Raw genomic sequence first — 17572 nt, forward strand, 5'->3', positions numbered from 1 at the left:
ATATATATATATATATATATATATATATATATATATATATATATATATATATATATATTAAGCACCTAGTATGAGCCAAGCATTAGGGATACAAAAAGAAGACAAAAGTCAGTTCTTGCCCTCAAGGAGTTTGCAATCTAATGGAGAAGACAACATGCAAAAAAAGCTTTCTGTATACAGTATAAACAGGAAACTATTAACAGAGAGTGGACACTAGAATTACAAGGAGGGGATGGGGAAAGCTATCAGAAAAAGATGGGATTTTAGGTGGGACTTAAAGGAAGTGAGGTAGGTCAGTAGTTGTAGGGGGAGAAAGTGTTCCCGAGGACATTTCAGAGAAAATGTCTGGAGCCAAGAACTAAAGTGTCTTGTTTGGCAACAGCCAGGAGGCCAGTGTCACAGGATCAAAGAGTTTTAAAAAGTTAGTAAGATTTATACCTTAATGGAAGACTAGAAAAAAAGGAGGAAGGAGACTACATTATGAAAGGCTTTGAATGTAAGACAGAACATTTTAGTTTGATTCTGAAATCAATAGGACGCCACTGGAGTTTTTGAGTATTTATGAATGGTGGTGGTATGCTCAGACTTGCACTTGTAGAAATTGGAGTGGGGAAAGACTCGAGGCAGACAGAGCCACCAGCTGGCTTTTGCTATAGTCTGAGAGTGAGCTGATGAGAGCCTTCCCTAGAGTTGTGATAGTGGCAGAAGAAAGGAGGTATATTTGTAAGATACCTCAAAGGAAAATGACTAACTTTGGCAGTAGATTGGATGTGAGAGATGAGGGACAGAAAGAAGTGTAGGATGACTCTGAGGTTGCAAACTGAATTGTGAAAGATTTAATATGCCAAAGAGGAATTGCTATTTTATCCTAGAGAAGACAGGAAACTAGCTAAACTTCTTGAGTATGGTAGTGAGTCAATAAGGCTTGTGTTTTTGGTAGCTGTATACAGGATAAATGGAAGATCATCAACAGAAAGAAGGCACTTGCACTAAGGGGGGGTGAGTAAAGATATCTTAAAAAGTTTGGGATCAAAAGGAAGGTAGAGATGAAGATAGAGAGAATTCCAGACAGGAGGAAAAGCTAATGAAAATGATATATATTTATTTAATCATGTGTTTATTTCATTTTTCTATAGGTAATAACAGCTACTGAATCACTTGCCCTGGGAATAAATATGCTTTGCAAATCTGTTGTTTTCACAGAGGATTCTGTCTTTCTGGTTGCCTTGAATTTTAGGCAAATATTTTGTTATCCTATATTTCCTCCCTACCTATAATCTGGAATTGTCAATCAGGATGTTGTATGACCAAAATTTGAGGAATTTTTAAATATTTAAAGGCATTAGATCATGAATATCTCAATCTATTGACTATGCATAATGATAACTAAATCAAGACTTTTTACATATGACCATGTAAAAGGTAAGGGGGGGGGGGTCTTAAAAAACAACGCTGCTCTGAAGCAAGAAAAGATGTGTTAAAATTGCATATTGTTTTGGTCTCCTTACCACCACCACCCCTTGTAATTAGTACGGTTAAGTACTTTTATAAATAGCCAATATAAAACAATAGTAGGAAGTAAGACTTCAAAGGGGAACCTAGAAGTCACTTCCAAGCTGCCCCATTGATTAAAGGAACGTAATGGTTACTTGCTAACTGTGTCATAAATTAATTAAAAGTCTTATCCTTAGACAATGTGCTAAATTGAGGAAGTCAGATAGGCCTTATTGTAAGGTCCCCTAAGTTCTGCTAACTACTCATGGTTTGAATATCTTAGATAAGCTCCAGACATATTCAGTAAGTTCAACAGAACACAAGCTTTAAACTGGGTATGCCTGCCCCGCCATGATCCATAGGGATTCCCTTGTGATTTCATTTCCTTGGTCACATTAATAAATTAGCAATTCAGAAAGATTTTAAACCAAAGTTAAAACCAATAGATATTTGCCTATAAATACCAATGACTACTTACCCTTAAAGTATTTTGCACAAACCACCCCCCCCCCCCAAAAAAAACTGATGCGATGATGAAATCACAGATGTAGATAGGGATGATGCATGACCACTAGCCCATGGTAAATGTACTGTTATATGAAGAAAAACAAATCTCTTCAGTTCATCATTTTTTTTTTAATTGAAGGTACCAAGATGTTGGTAAGGATGTTTATGCTGAATTCAACAAATATACTTATCAAGTGCTTGCTTTATCTAAGGCATTGAATATTTACAGCAAAATCTCTTGTTTTGGAGACTCTAGACTTATGATTTCAGTGGTATAGGGAACTACAAATGCCAAAACTCCCTCCATCAATGGAGCTCTGCAGTTGTTTTGTAACTTGTACAGTGAGAAGTTAAATGGTTTTTCCATCATCATAATTAATTATATATCAGAAATGGGGCTTAAATCAAGTCTTTCTTACTCTGAATTCACTCTCTAGCCATTAGAGCATGTTGCCTTCTGCCAATAAAATTGGCAATAATTTCAGCAATTCATCAATATACACAGTGTCAAAACCCAGCTTGCAAAATTTTAAACTGCTTATATATGTATACATATGTGTGTTTGCATGTATGTGTGTATGTATATAGAGTATATGCATAAGTATATATATTTATTTATATGAAAATGACTATCTTATATGTCTAGTCATGCTGGAAGACAAGGTAAGGACTTTACAAGAAGTGTATTTTCTACAACATTCCATTATCTGAAGTCCAGAGGTTTTTAAAATCCAGTGTTCCATGATTAAGAGGCCAGTTCTCTTTGAGTATTTCTTTGGTCTTGAGGCTCATACTTTTAGTGACTAAAACTAATGATAAGGAGGATGCTAAAGACACAATACCAAATTTTCAGTTAAAAATCTGCTCACTCCCTAGGGAAGATTTAACTAGAGTTGCATTTTTAAAGCCAGGTAGTAAAATGGGTTTCTTCCAGTGTGATGTACTGCCATCCATATGGTGATATAAATAGATTTATAACTGCATTTGCTATATACACCCTTCAAAATAAGAATCAATTGAATTCAGTCACCATTATATGATTGTTTACATATTTACCCAATCCAAATGTATGCACTTAAACTCTAAGAAATTTTAGGATGTGGGGATAATAATAGCACCTACCTTCCAGAATTGTCATGAAGACCAAATGAGATAATAAATATAGAAAGGCTTTACAAACCTTAAATCACTATGTAAATGCTAAATATTATTATTAACAAAACTCTTTCCTTCAAGTCTTCCACTGGGTCATTTCTTCTAAGAAAAAATGCCTTTTAATAAGGTCTCCTCAGGAATTGAGTAACTAAATTCCTTTTTATGGAGTCCTAGAGGGACTTGTATACCAGTTTCTACACTATAGTTAATAGTGATATAAAGAGATTTCCGTGTATCATCCATGCTCTGTATGAATATTTATTGGGAAATACTTTCCTATGACTACTATTTTCACTATGAGATTTCAATGTATCATCCATGCTCTGTATATATATTTATAGGGAAATACTTTCTTACTAGTAGTTTCACATATATATGCACATACATATTATATATACATGTACATATATATGTATATATACATATGTTCATATGCATGTATATATTTTCTCTCTTATATGGTCAAGTTTTTGTACCTTAATTTTCATCAATATTAAGTCATTTAAATATTGAAGTAAAGAAAAATAAACAATCATGTGCACACTTTCAGTAAGCACTTATTAAATGTCAATTATATGACACCATAAATTACTCTTATACAAGAATTGTCAAAGAAAGGTATTTCATGCAACCAAGATATATGAAGACTAAATTTCTTAGAAAATATGGACATGTATACATGACACCTTACTTGAGAAGGGCTTATCAGTCTCCTTAGTCAATAAGTTTATTAATGCATCAACCCCCCCCCCCAAAACAAACCACTACCAGATTTTTGATCAATCAGGTTTTTTTTGAATTTTGGTATCTGCCTTTTACCAAAAATATTTGCAAAAGGTTCCTCTAAGCTCCTTTCTGTCTTTTAGTTTCCAACTTTCTGACTTTGAAGAGATACTCAGATCTTACCTGTCCTTCCTGGGTCCTCTGAAGATTTTCTGAATACACCTTAATATTGCAGTCTCTCCTTGTCTTTCCTGTTCCCTCTTCTTAAATATTTTCTTTGAAATGGAGAAAAAAATATCTCAGACCTTTTCACCTCAGAATTCTGAGCATATTTCTTCTTTTACAACCTTGACCTACTGTTTTCCTCAACACTTTCATATAGTTGTTCAAAAGGTTCTTCTCAAGTAAGAAGTCATTTATATTTGCCTATGTCCATATTATTAAGCAAATGAACACTAATTCAAAGAAGGCTACCTTTCATCATGGTGGAGTGGAAAGGGCAGTAGATTTGAAGCCACTTAAACTGGATTTGAATTTTATCCTTTATGTGTATCAACCTTGGCATATCATTTAACCTCTGCAGGCATCAGATTCATTATCTTTAAGATGAATGAGTTGGATCAGATTATCTCTAAGATTTTTTTCACTTCTAGATCTGATGGCTAGGCAATGATGCTTCCTGATAGTTTTCTTTATTATTATCAAAATTAACCATTTTCTTATGAAGTGTTATGAGAAATAACATAGCACTTCAATAAATTTCATGGTAACAATAATGAGCCATTTCATATTTCATTCTAATTAGATTTTTCAGATGAAGAATGTGGAAACTGTGAACTGGTGTCCCATTTGATGCCTAGTACTGAGAAAAGAACTGCTGTGTCACCATTTTCTTGCCTTTCTGAAATATTTGGGCTCTTTTTTTGGTCATGGCTTTCAGGTACTCCAGTAAATTTTAAATTATCTCTCCTGAATCTATTTTCCAAGTCAGTTGTTTTTTCAATGAGATATTTCACATCATCTTCTATTTTTTCATTCTTTTGGTTTTGTTTTATAATTTCTTGAATTCTGATAGAGTCTTTAGCTTCCATTTGCTCCATTCTAATTTTTAAGAAATTATTTTCTTCAGTGAGCTTTTGGACCTCCTTTCTGTTTGTCTGATTTTGTTTTTTAAGGCTTTCTTCTCCTTGTTGGCTTTTCAGAACTCTTTTGGCATTTGGGTTAGTCTATTTTAAAGGTGTTATTTTCTTCAGTAGTTTTTTTGAGGAGGGTCTCCATTAACAAGCTGTTGACTCATTTTTTCATGATTTTTTTGAATCACTCTCATTTCTCTTTCCAATTTCTCCTCTTACTTCTCTTACTTGATTTTCAAAATCCTTTTTGAAGTCTTTCATAGCCTGCAATCAATTCATATTTTTCTTGGAGGCTTTGGATGTAGGAGCTATGACTTCATTGTCTTCTACTTGTATGTTTTGGTCTTCCTTGTCACCAAGTAAGATTCTATAGTCTGATTTTTTTCCCCACTGTTGGCTTATTTCCCCAACTAATTACTTGACTTTTTAAAAATTATTTGTCAGGACTCTGCTTCTGGTGTGGTTGGTGTACTATCCCAAGCTTCATGGATTTTGTGCAGCCCTTTTCAGACAGCAGGGCCCCTGCTGTCCCTTTGTGCCCATACTCACAGCATATGTTTTCTCCTCCTCATTTACAGACATAGCCTGAGACCACATTTGGTCAACTCACCTGGGCCCCATGTTCAGTGCCTGCAATCTTCCCCTGGTCAGCTGTCTGACCCCCACATTCTCCATGGGGTGAACATTTATGAGGCTGAGATGAGTTCCCTACACAGCTGCCCCCAGGGCTTATTTGTTGATTCAGTTGTATCTGCCTGGACATATCTGCACTTCAATCAGGACAAACAACTATCCAGGAGGCAAGGTCTTTACTAACATTCTCCCAATATTTTGTAATATTCTTAGGTTGTACAACTGCTTCAGCAACTTTTAATTATGTCTGTCATAATAAGTGAGACATTATTTTAAATTATTTGTGAGGAAATTTGGGAGAGTCAGGTAATTTCCTGTCTTATTCTGCCATCTTTCCAGAATCTTGCAAGGCAGATATATTTTTTAAAGGACTTTATTAGCATGGAAGGAAAAGAAGTCAAAAGAAAACAAACTTCCACAATATAAATTTATCAAGTTACAGAACATAGAAATGTTATCTGAAAAAAAAAAAACTAATTCAGCCTTCAGACTGGTGCAATGTTTTGCTTATATCTGTTATCATTTATGCCCATCTTTGCTACATTCTCTGCCTCATTCATACTCTCAAAATCTAATACTGCACATATTTTATCCAATTGCTGATTGACCAAATTTCCATCTCCTCATGACATTCAAAGTATGACCTTTCCTTTCAGGCTCACTATGTTTCTGGGGAATTACTTCCAACTGCTATTGACCTATTACTTTGATTAAGCTCTACCCACTCCAGTGAGTTGTAACTCAAGTCCATCCTTCAATGCAAAAGTAACATTCACATATAATTTCCAACAATTGTGAAAAAAAGGACCATCTTAATTAGCTCAAGGATCATGTCTAAGGCAATAATGACAAAATTAAAGGAAACAAAATCAAACAAATGAGAAAAATCTTTATTTTTCATAAAATGTCTATTTTTAGTATGTTTTAAATTATATAACAATTTGTAATTTAAGGAAATTTGTATTAGACAATATATAATCCTCCTTTTTTGGATCTGCTCATAGATACTATTTGTATACTTAATGATTAATCTGTGACATTAAACTGAAATATTTACATGTAAATTGAAGTTAATATAATTATTGTAATTGCTTTTAAAATAAATATAATTTATTTGTTGACATTTCTCTACACTGTTATATATTACATTCCATTTCCTTTGAGTTCTTCTTTCTATTTTTAAAAATAATATTTATTTTTAATTTTCAACATTCATTTCCATAAGATTTTAAATTCCAACTTTTCTTCATATCTCTCCCCTGTAACCATCCATCTATCTGTCTGTCTATCTATCTATCTATCTGTCTACCTATCTATCTACCTACCTACCTACCTAGTTATTGCTGTTTGAGGACCAACAAATAAATTTGATGATGATTTTTTTCCAGCCACAGAAACTTATGAAATTATATTGTAAGGTGAAGAGAAGATGTAGTCTTCAACAGTGTAATGAAAGTCATGATCATTATAAAACCGTTGTTATGAAACCATTTATCCAAGATAAAAGATTGGGTGAGATACAAAGTTAGACATGTTTCTTGGGCTGATAAAGTTTAGAGTAAAAAGAAACTTAACATTGTGGAAAGGAGTTTGTATCCATATTTCCCGCAGAGAACATAGACTCCAATGGCTCTATGACATTATGAGAAGACAAACCTAAATTCCAAAGATGGGAGGTACTGCTTCATTTATGCAGCCAATCTAGGCAGATACTGCCTCCTACTGGTTACATAAGGAAAAAAACATTATATGGTCATTCAGGGAGATGAACCTGGTGTCAGGATTTATGTTGGCATACCCTGTTTTGGGAAACAAGGCAGCTTACATGTAGTGAATTAGACATGCAACCATACTAGAAAAAGGTAAGAACTGTTTCAATCCTTTATAGTCTCATTATAAGTATATGTATATATCTGTATACATAGTATGATTAGAGAGCATAAATATTCAATCAGACATTCCATGCATCTTTGAACTGAATGCAGTCTTTTTTGACTGTTTTTCTCCTTTAAATTCCAATTTCATATTCATTTTAACTTGATTTTTTCTATATAAAATGGTTAGAGGGTAGAGATATAAGCCCATAATCTCTGTCATAGGCCCTGAACCCCATCTTGGGATTGCCCTAAACCAAGGGTCATGAACTTGTGGCTTTGAGGCCACCTATGGCCCTCAAGTGTGTCCTTTTGACTGAATCTGAAGTTTATAGAAGGATTCAGTCAAAGGGCCACACTTGAGCACTTAGAGGGCCACATGTGGCTTTGAGGCCACAGGTTCCCCTTACTAATTTAGTGTTGATAAAATAAGTTCAAATAAATGCATTTGAATCTAATAATTTTTTAATTGCTTCATGATTCATAAATTAGTAAAGTACTGTATTTAGAAAATGCCCCTTAAAGGAAATAAGCATCTACCTTGGCAAATACATATTTTTGGTTCAGTAAGAAAGAAAAAGAAAAAAAAGATATGATGCTAATTTAGAGGAGGATCTTGTGATTTTTCCAGCTTCACTTCAGGGATAATCAATAGTCTACATCTGTGAAGAAATGTCAATATTTGGAGGCATCTTTAAAGAAGGGGATGTAGTTTCCTAAATTCATCTGTTTCTTTTAATAGTCTTCAACATCACCAGCACAGATGGCAAGTAAAGCTTTCTCATAATGTCCTGAAGCGAAATTCTGAAATACAAAGCAAAATGTTTATGGGAGAAAAATGTGGCAATATTCCAAAAAAAATTTAATATTCCATTCCCTTATTTTTTCAAATGTAAGGCCAAGAGAGGTTTCAGTATTCTGGAGTTCTCTGTATAAAATAGCCACAAACAATGCTTTTGTAAAAACTTGGAAGAAGTAATAAATCTTGATGCAAATGACAAATTGGAGCAGGAAACCATCTTATCTCCCTCCCCAATCCCACAACTCTATATGTTACAATGATTGAAATATTTAGGCCAGAAAGTACATGTGAATGCAACTACAACCCCTCTATTCTCCATTATTTGTTCATAAATACAATTATGAAAACTCTACATTTAAAAAGCCATTATAAAAATATTGTCTCTTCTGAACTAGTGTCATCACAACTGACTATTTCTAGATGTATAGATACAGCTGTATTAACTGTATGTAGTTATTAATGCACACTAATGAGTTGCTGGATTACAGTGAATGACTCAGAACTAGTTTTACTCACCAAGGAAATATGCCAGGATATTTATTTTCTAACAAGAAAGTCAAAACATAATAACTGAAGTTCAGCTCAATTTAATACACATTTATTAAATGCCCATCAGGCTAATTTCTGGGCTTAGCAAGACAAAGCAAAACTTCAAGAACTTTTTATTCTAGTGAGGGATGGAAGAACAACATATGTACAGAGGAGTGTGTATATATGTGTGTATATATACAAATATATGTATGTCTATATGTATGTATATATACACATATATACATCACTTAATTAATTATAGGAAGTTGGAGGAGAAAATTGCAATTAGAGGAATTAGCAAAGGTGCTAGCATTTGACCTGAGGTTCAGTTCCTGAGCTTGAGGTGAGGAGAGAGAACATTTCAGGTACAGGGGCCACAATGTGTACAAAGACACAGACTAGAGAGAGAAGGCTCAGAACATTAAATTGACCAATGTAAAAAAAAAAAAGTACATGTGTGATTTTTTTTAAACAAAAGATAAGATTTTAAAGAAAATATCTAGTTTTACAACAAACTAGACAAGATGGAATATTTTACTTGTTAACAACTGAATTCAAACATAAAACGGTCTAATAATTCTATTCAACATACATTTATCAAATGTCCACTGTGTATAAAGTATTGTGCTAGGGTTAAATACTTGAAAACAAAACAACATTCCTTGCTCTTGGGCACCTTAGCCTACTAAAGAGTATATACAGTATCTACAAAGGTAAGTAAATATAAGATTATTTTAGGATCAAAGGAGCAGCAAGAACTAAGTGCCATATCATAATTTAGAACTGCAAGAACAGCTAATGAAATTACTTCTTTTTACAAATAAAGAAAATGAGGCCTAGGAAGATTAAGTGACATGTCTACCTTCAGAGAGGTAGTTAGTAGAAAAGATAAGATCTGAACTCAGGTTCTGGGATTACCAAATCTATCAGTCTTTCCCTATACCATACTTCTTCTTCCTCCTTCTCTGTTCATCCTTTGTTTCCAAAGAAGGCCATGCCATGAGAGAAATGATGACATGACTTGCACTTGACTGTTTTGATTGAGGGAGGGCTGTGCAAGGTCACCAGCCTCACTTTCCCCTCCTGAGCCATGTGGATCCAGTGACCAGATATTCATCAAGGTGATTAAAGCAGGCCCAGAATGTACTGAGAGACCTTAACCTATTCAGGAACTCACTTAGAGTGAGGTAATGCCCATTCAGTGACTAGACCTCTTTAAGAAGTAATCAGGGAATGGCCCCTTTAATAAGCAAAAGACAAAAGATAAGCAAATCAAGCTGAGAGAGAAAGAGCAACAGTTTCTATTGGTAATCACTCAGAAGCCAGGAGGGTCCGGAAAAGAGGCATTAAGTGGAGTTTGGGCAGGGACCCATTGTTGTGCAATGTATGGGCTTCAGAATGCACTGGGTTTAAGGTTTTGGGAAAAACAAGAAAGGAAAAAAGAAAGAGAGAAAGAAAGAAAGAGAGAAAGAAAGAAGGAAAGAACGAAAGAAAGAACAGGAAGAAAGAAAGAAAGAAAGAAAGAAAGAAAGAAAGAAAGAAAGAAAGAAAGAAAGAAAGAAAGAAAGAAAGAAAGAAAGAAAGAAAGAAAGAAAGAAAGGAAGAAAGGAAGAAAGAAAGAAAGAAAGAAAGAAAGAAAGAAAGAAAGAAAGAAAGAAAGAAAGAAAGAAAGAAAGAAAGAAAGAAAGGAAGGAAGAAAGGAAGAAAGGAAGAAAGGAAGAAAGGAAGAAAGGAAGAAAGGAAGAAAGGAAGGAAGGAAGGAAGGAAGGAAGGAAGGAAGGAAGGAAGGAAGGAAGGAAGAAAGAAAAAAGAAAGAAAGAAAGAAAGAAAGAAAAAAGAAAGAAAGAACAGTCAGGAAGAAAGAAAGAAAAAAGAAAGAAAGAACAGTCAGGAAGGAAGAAAGAAAGAAAAAAGAAAGAAAGAACAGTCAGGAAGGAAGAAAGAAAGAAAAAAAGAAAGAAAGAACAGTCAGGAAGGAAGAAAGGAAGGAAGGTAGGGAAGGTAGGAAGAAAGAAAAAAGAAAGAAAAATAGAAAAAAGAAAGAAAGAAATCTGGCCTGTAAAACAGTCTTCAAAGAGGAGGTGGTAACTGAGTTGGGAAATTTGGACAAGTTTTAGATGGTGAAGATAATGAGTTCCATTTTAGACATACTCCATTGGAAATATCTTATTAAAGCCTATCAGAAATTTGACTAAACCACAACATCTAGTAAAAAGGCAAGAGACTTACTTTTATGTCATGAAACAGAGATTTTCCATATCTTTCTTTGTATTTTTTTCGTATATTCATCAGGTCTATTTCACTTCTGGCAATTAGAATCCTGATAATGGTTCTGTTATGGAAACCATATTCCTAAGAGAAAAAAAAAGGAGAACATAAGAAAGCCTAAAGTTTTTTCCCTACCACGGATTTTACTGAAAAAAAAAATCTCATGTTAAAATCTGGACCTTGGAAACTTCCCCTTGCCATGGTGGAGATAGAGGTTTTTGTTTTAATTTTTCTTTAAAAAGATAAATAATATCTGAGGAAAGGAAGAAAGGAAAGACACTTTGGGAAAGGAGACAAATAGAGGTAGAGTTGTAGGAAAGGTTTCCTGCCAACCTAAATTAGCAAAATTCAGTACAACGGGAATTAGCATGAAAACTCCCAGCTGATTTTGCAAAGACCAGTGAAAGAATCTGATAGGAAGAGATTTTAGTCTAGGCTAACGTTGGTGAAATTAACCTCAAATGTCCAAGACAAAAGAGATAGGGTAGTGTTGTGAATATCTGAGAGCTGGCCTTGGAACCACAAAGACAATAACCAGGTGGGTTCATATTCCACGTTTCAAACACTATATGAGGAACTCCCCTTCCCTACCCCACCCTCCACCGCAGTCTTCTAGGAAGCACTTAAAAACATTTGAGTTGCAGAGAAGGTGTCGACCTGCATTGATATAGCAGACTCCTCACCAGAACCCTTCAACATCCATGAAACCCCAGCTCGTCCCTATCTCTATCCTTATAAGGAATAAAGACCAAAATGGCCCAATTTAAACCAGGTTCCAATTTTTAACTTAGTAGGGCAATGCTGACATCTAGTGGCCGGAGTCCCTAATCTCAGCTTGAGAATGTGAGGTCTGAAAATGCTAGTGATTTTTACTAATCAATTGTGCGTGTTTTAGGAAGATGAAGGAAAGCCTATTTTCTAAAGTTTTGCCATTGAGAGTCCTACATCATCTGTTGAAATTTACTGGTAGATTTTCTTTAATCCCATGGCAATAGGTACCATTTAAAAAATGTTTCTGCTTTTCAACTTAGTGGAAGAAGTATTTATTAAGCACCTATTGTATGCCAGGCCCTATACTAGATGCAGGAGATACTGAGGCAAAAATGAAATAAATGAAATAACCCTTGACTTTAAAGAACTTTAATTCACCTGAGTGTAGCTATTTGAGTCAGGCATTTATTCTACTTTTCTGCCAAAAAATTAGCAGAAGTCACTTTCCTCATCCTAACTTAACTGAAAATTCTCTTCTTTTCTTCTCTAGGCTCTCTGAAACTCTCTTTTTCTCTGCTCTCTTTTCTTCCCTCTCCCTTTTTCTCTCCTCTCTGTTTCTTCTTTCACTCTTTCTTCTTTTTCTGCCTCTCTTTCTTTGCTTTGTCTTTCTGTTTCTGTTTTGTTTCTTACTCTATCTTTCTTTTCTCTCTTTATTTCCTAGATGTCTGTTACTGTCTCTCCTTTTCCTCTTTGTCTCTGTCTTTTTCTTTCTCCTTTCTCTTACTCTCACCCTCTTTTCTTTGTTTTTCCAACTTTCTATCTCTCTGTCTTTTTCTGTATTCTTTGCCACTCTCATTCTCTGTCTCTCTCTGTTTTTCTCTGTCTCTGTCTCTTCTCTCTCATTCTCAATCCCTAATTCTGTCTTTCTGTCCCTCTGTTTCTGTCTTTCTCTGTATGTCTCTATCACTCAGTCCCTCTCATCAGGTCTTGGAAATTCAGTAGTGTATAGCATTCTCAGTGAGGAAACTCCCTCCACCAGTACAGAGCATTGCCTTGCTTGTAGCTTACAGTGTGGAACTGGGGGTCTAGATGACTAGTCCCACAGCTAGTTAGTGTCATACATATGAGTTGAACTTACATCTTCCTGACTCTAAGGTCCTCTCTGTATCATTCAGACTCAGCACACACTCATCCAGAATCACAAGCAGTCACATATTTATAAGAACACACTACTTCTTAGGATGACCTACCCTGCAGTTCTGCAGTCAATTTAACTCTCAAAACTGGCATGTCTGGGGTTAAGCAACACCAACAAGTGAAGTTTTCTCTTGCTGCAGTGGCTTGTTCTGTGATAGGATTGTTAGAAGTGAGCCTGTCTAAGAAGCCCCCAACAGTGAGAAATACATTCACCTTAAACAAAGAACAATGCCTGTTGTGAAATCAGGAAATCTTTTATTAATCTTTTCATCCATTCCCCCTGAATGGATGGGTAGCCTCCCCTGTAAGGTTACAGGAAGACTACAACACATGCAGAAAGGTGGGGTTTCTTATAATGTTTTCCTAACTATGGATCTTCCACAATACTGCCCCTGGCCATGTGACTCCATATTCTCCTCTCTGATAGGTGGTTTCTCACACAGCTCCTTGGGTCTGCAGATTAGTTTCTGACCTCTAACCTGTCCATGCTATGTCACAACCCTTATCATCTAAGAATGTTGAAAACAGAACTTTCTTGCCTCCCACAAAATCCCCCCTTTTTTCTTTCTTTAGTTTTAGTTTTCCACATTCATTTCAACAAAATTTGAGTTCCAAATTTTCTCCCCATCTTTCCTCTCCTCCCACCTCAAACATCATGCATTCTGATTACCCCTTCCCACAATCTGCCCTCCCTTCTATCACATCCTTCCCTTCCCTTAATCCTTCTTCTCTCTTTTTTTGTAGAGCAAGATGGATTTCTATACCCCATTACCTGTATTTCTTATTTCCCAGTTGTATGCAAAAGCAATTGTCAACATTCATTCCTAATACTTTGAATTCCAACTTCTCTCCCTCCCTCCCTCCCCCCCCCTCCCCAATGACAAGGCAAGCAATTCAATATAGGCTATATATGTGTAGTTTTGCAAAAGACTTCCATAATAGTTATGTTATGGAAGACTAACTATATTTCCTTCCATCCTATCCTGCCCCTCATTTATTCTATTCTCTCTTTTGACCTTGTCCCTCCCCAAAAGTGTTTACTTCTAATTACTCCTTTCTCACATTTGCTCTCCCTTCTATCATCCTTCTCACCCTACTTGTGCCCTTCTCCCCTACTTTCCTATAATGTAAGATAGATTTTCATACCAAATTGAGTGAGCATGTTATTCCTTCTTTAAGCCAAATGTGAAGAGTAAACTTTCCTTTTTCCCCTCTCACCTCCTTCCTTTTCTCTTCCACTGGAAAAACTTTTTCTTGCCTCTTTTATGAGTGATAATTTGCCCCATTCCAATTCTCCCTTTTTTCTTCCAATATACTCTTCTCTCACCACTTAATTTTATTTTTTTAGATATCATCCCTCCTTATTCAACTCACCCTGTGCTCTCTGTCTATGTGTGTGTGTGTGTGTGTGTGTGTGTGTGTGTGTGTGTGTGTATAATCCCTCCAACTACCAAAATACTGAGAAAAATCTCAAGAGTTACAAATATTATCTTTTCATGTAGGAATGTAAACAGTTCACTTTAGGAAGTCCTTTATGATTTCTCTTTTCCTGTTTGCCTTTTCATGCTTCTCTTGATTCTTGTGTTTGAAAGTCAAATTTTCTATTCAGTTCTGGTCTTTTCATCAAGAATGCTTGAAAGTCCTCTATTTCATTGAAAGACCATTTTTTTCACCTGAAGTATTATACTCAGTTTTGCTAGGTAGGTGATTCTTGGTTTTAATCCTACTTCCTTTGACTTCTGGAAAATCACATTCCAAGTCATTCTGTCCCTTAATGTAGAAGTTGCCAGATGCTGTTATCCTTATTGTATTTCCACAGTACTCAAATTTTTTCTTTCTAACTGCTTGCAATATTTTCTTCTTGACCTGGGAACTCTGGAATTTGGCTACAATGTTCCTAGGAGTTTCTCCTTTTGGGTCTTTTTCAGGAGGTGATTGGTGGATTCTTACAGTATTTATTTTGTCCTCTGGTTCTAGAATATCAGGGTAAGTTTTCTTGATAATTTCATGAAAGATGAAGTCTAGCATCTTTTTTTGATCATGACTTTCAGGTAGTCCCATAATTTTTAAATTGGCTCTCTTGAATTTACTTTCCAGGTCAGTTGTTTTCCCAATGAGACATTTTACATTGTCTTTTATTTTTTCATTCTTTTGGTTTTGTTTTGTAATTTCTTGGTTTCTCAAAAAGTCATTAGCTTCTATCTGCTCTATTCTAATTTTTAAAGAACTATTTTCTTCAGTGAGCTTTTGAACCTTCTTTTCCATTTGGCTAATTCTGCTTTTGAAAGCATTCTTCTCTTCATTGGCTTTTTGGACCTCTTTTGCCAATTGAGGTAGCCTATTTTTAAAGGTGTTATTTTCTTCAGCATCTCCTTTATCAAACTGTTGACTCACTTTTCATGATTTTCTTATATCACTCTCATCTCTCTTCCCAATTTTTCCTCCACCTCTCTTACTTGATTTTCAAAATCCTTTTAGAGCTCTTCCATTGCCTGAGACTATTGCATATTTATTTTGGAGGTTTTGGATACAGAAGCCTTGATTTCTTCTGATGTTATGCTTCATTCTTCCTCCTCTGAAAGGATGGAAGGAAATACCTGTTCACCAAGAAAGTAACCTTCTATAGTCTTATTTCTTCTCCCTGGCATCTTCCCAACTTGACTCTTGAATCCTTTGTCAAGAGAAGGGTATACTCTGGGGATCTGTAAGTTCTCAGTTCCTCCAAGGTGGCACAATAATGGCAGCAGAGCTTACTCCTCTCCTGGCCTGCACATTGGCCTGGAAGCAAACAAAAACTTTTCTGCCCAGAATCTGCAATTAGAATTTCCTTACCCCAGTTGCCTCCAGCTCCACCACACCAAAGGTCCTCCTCACCCCAGGGCTGAGCTCAAGGCTGAGATTTAGATCAGTGGCTCAATTCTCCCAGGGGCTTTAGGCAGAAGTCTCCCAAGGCTGCCACTCAGAGCTGAGATTAAGATCACCTGCTCAATTCTCCCAGGGTCTCTAGGTGAAGGGCTCCAAAAATTGAAGGTTGCTGCTAGCAGTCCAAACTGTACTCCTCTCTCCTGGCTGAAGGAGCCCTCCCACTGACCTTTGAAGGTATCTGTGGTGTTTATGGATTGAACAATTTAGGAACTGCTTCTGCCGGTGGTTCCCTGAATCCTGTTCCGGGCCATGTCCCTGCTGGACTGTGCTCTGTGCTGGACTGTGTCTCACACTGGGCTGTGCTGCACTCCTCTTTTTTTCTTTATTAACATTTCTGTTTTCACACCTAAATCCAACCAATACCTCCTCGAATTCTTTCCCCTATGAATTCTTCCCTTCATCTATCTCCTTTCTACATGAATATGGAAAGAGAGCAAAGTTGACCAATGCATTGAGAAATTATAATGGGGCATTCCCCTTTCACAAGTACAGATACAGAGATTCAAAGAAAAAGGGTAAATTCATGAATAGTCTATTTAGAGGTTCCATCTCATACAGCCATCTAGGAAGGAACATCAGTTACATCAGTTTTCTGTTCTGGATGCTCATTCAAGTATCTTTAGGACAGCATCTCAACATCTTCTTTCCTTTATTTTCTTGTAGAAATCTAGATATCCACTCTCTTACAGAACTGACCTTAATACCATTTTAGATGACCATTTCTAAGCTTTATACACTTATCACTCTTACAAAATCAAAATTGGAACTTTGGCCAATGGGTTGTTTAAGAAATTCACATTGGAACCCAGTTTTTACATTTTACATTAATTTACTATTCATTTCTCTCATCAGGAAGATGGAATTTCACTAAGGAGTCAATAACAGGCTCCAATATTTACATAAATACAATAACTGATTATTTTTAACACAGTACATATCACATCATAAAACAATTCCAACTTCTGGTCATGTGATGCTTCTTTTAAAGCATTTACAATATAGACCACAAACTATCTTTCTTTTAACTTTTAGCTTATATGCTAACCTCACAAGCCCTTGACCTGATTGTCTCCATGCTATTACTAATAATTAAAGGAACCTGACTTTTTGCTGTTAAGTCTGAAATTCTAAGCATGATAGTGTAATTTTAGACTTAGCCTCAAATGTTCCCCTACCAACAATCTATTATTTAATAGATCCAGTATTATGCTTACCAAACTTTTGATTATAGGAAATTGCCACTAAGAGCAGGGATACTTCAGGGAAACAGCATCTCCCTAACTTCATTTCAATTCCAGGCAGGAGCAGATTGTCAACTGGCATTCAGCCAGGGTTAAAGTCTGTTAGGTGGCACTGGGGAAATTGAGTCAGGAGAATCCCACCTCAGCCCAGGCTGAACTGCCGCTCTCCCAACTTCCCATGAGATCACCTTTTTGCAGTGCATACCAGCATCTCACAGGCTTACTGGCATCATGTATCAGTGTCTCAGACTACCTTTTTTACTATCCACACCTGGAGTTAGACTCAGAAGAGCAGTCAGTTAATAGTCCCATAAAATCTTAAAATAGCAAGCTCCAATAATCAGTCTCAGATGTGACTATGACTTCACATTGGCTGAG

The 17572-nt window shown here is 35.9% G+C and overlaps 1 protein-coding gene across 1 annotated transcript in view; it reads right to left on the reverse strand.

The window, feature by feature from the left end:
* Nucleotides 1-7662: 7662 nt before the first annotated feature.
* Nucleotides 7663-17572, reverse strand: part of LOC140507771 (annexin A10-like) — a 55057-nt gene continuing 45147 nt past the window's right edge. The window contains exons 9-10 of the mRNA XM_072615709.1: nt 11082-11204; nt 7663-8323 (exon numbers count right to left, since the gene is read on the reverse strand). Of these exons, the coding sequence (XP_072471810.1) occupies nt 8255-8323; nt 11082-11204 (192 nt within the window). The 3' untranslated portion in view covers nt 7663-8254. The remainder of the gene's footprint in view (nt 8324-11081; nt 11205-17572) is intronic.

Source organism: Notamacropus eugenii, chromosome 1 (genome assembly GCF_028372415.1).
Source record: "Notamacropus eugenii isolate mMacEug1 chromosome 1, mMacEug1.pri_v2, whole genome shotgun sequence".
NCBI lineage: Eukaryota > Metazoa > Chordata > Mammalia > Diprotodontia > Macropodidae > Notamacropus > Notamacropus eugenii.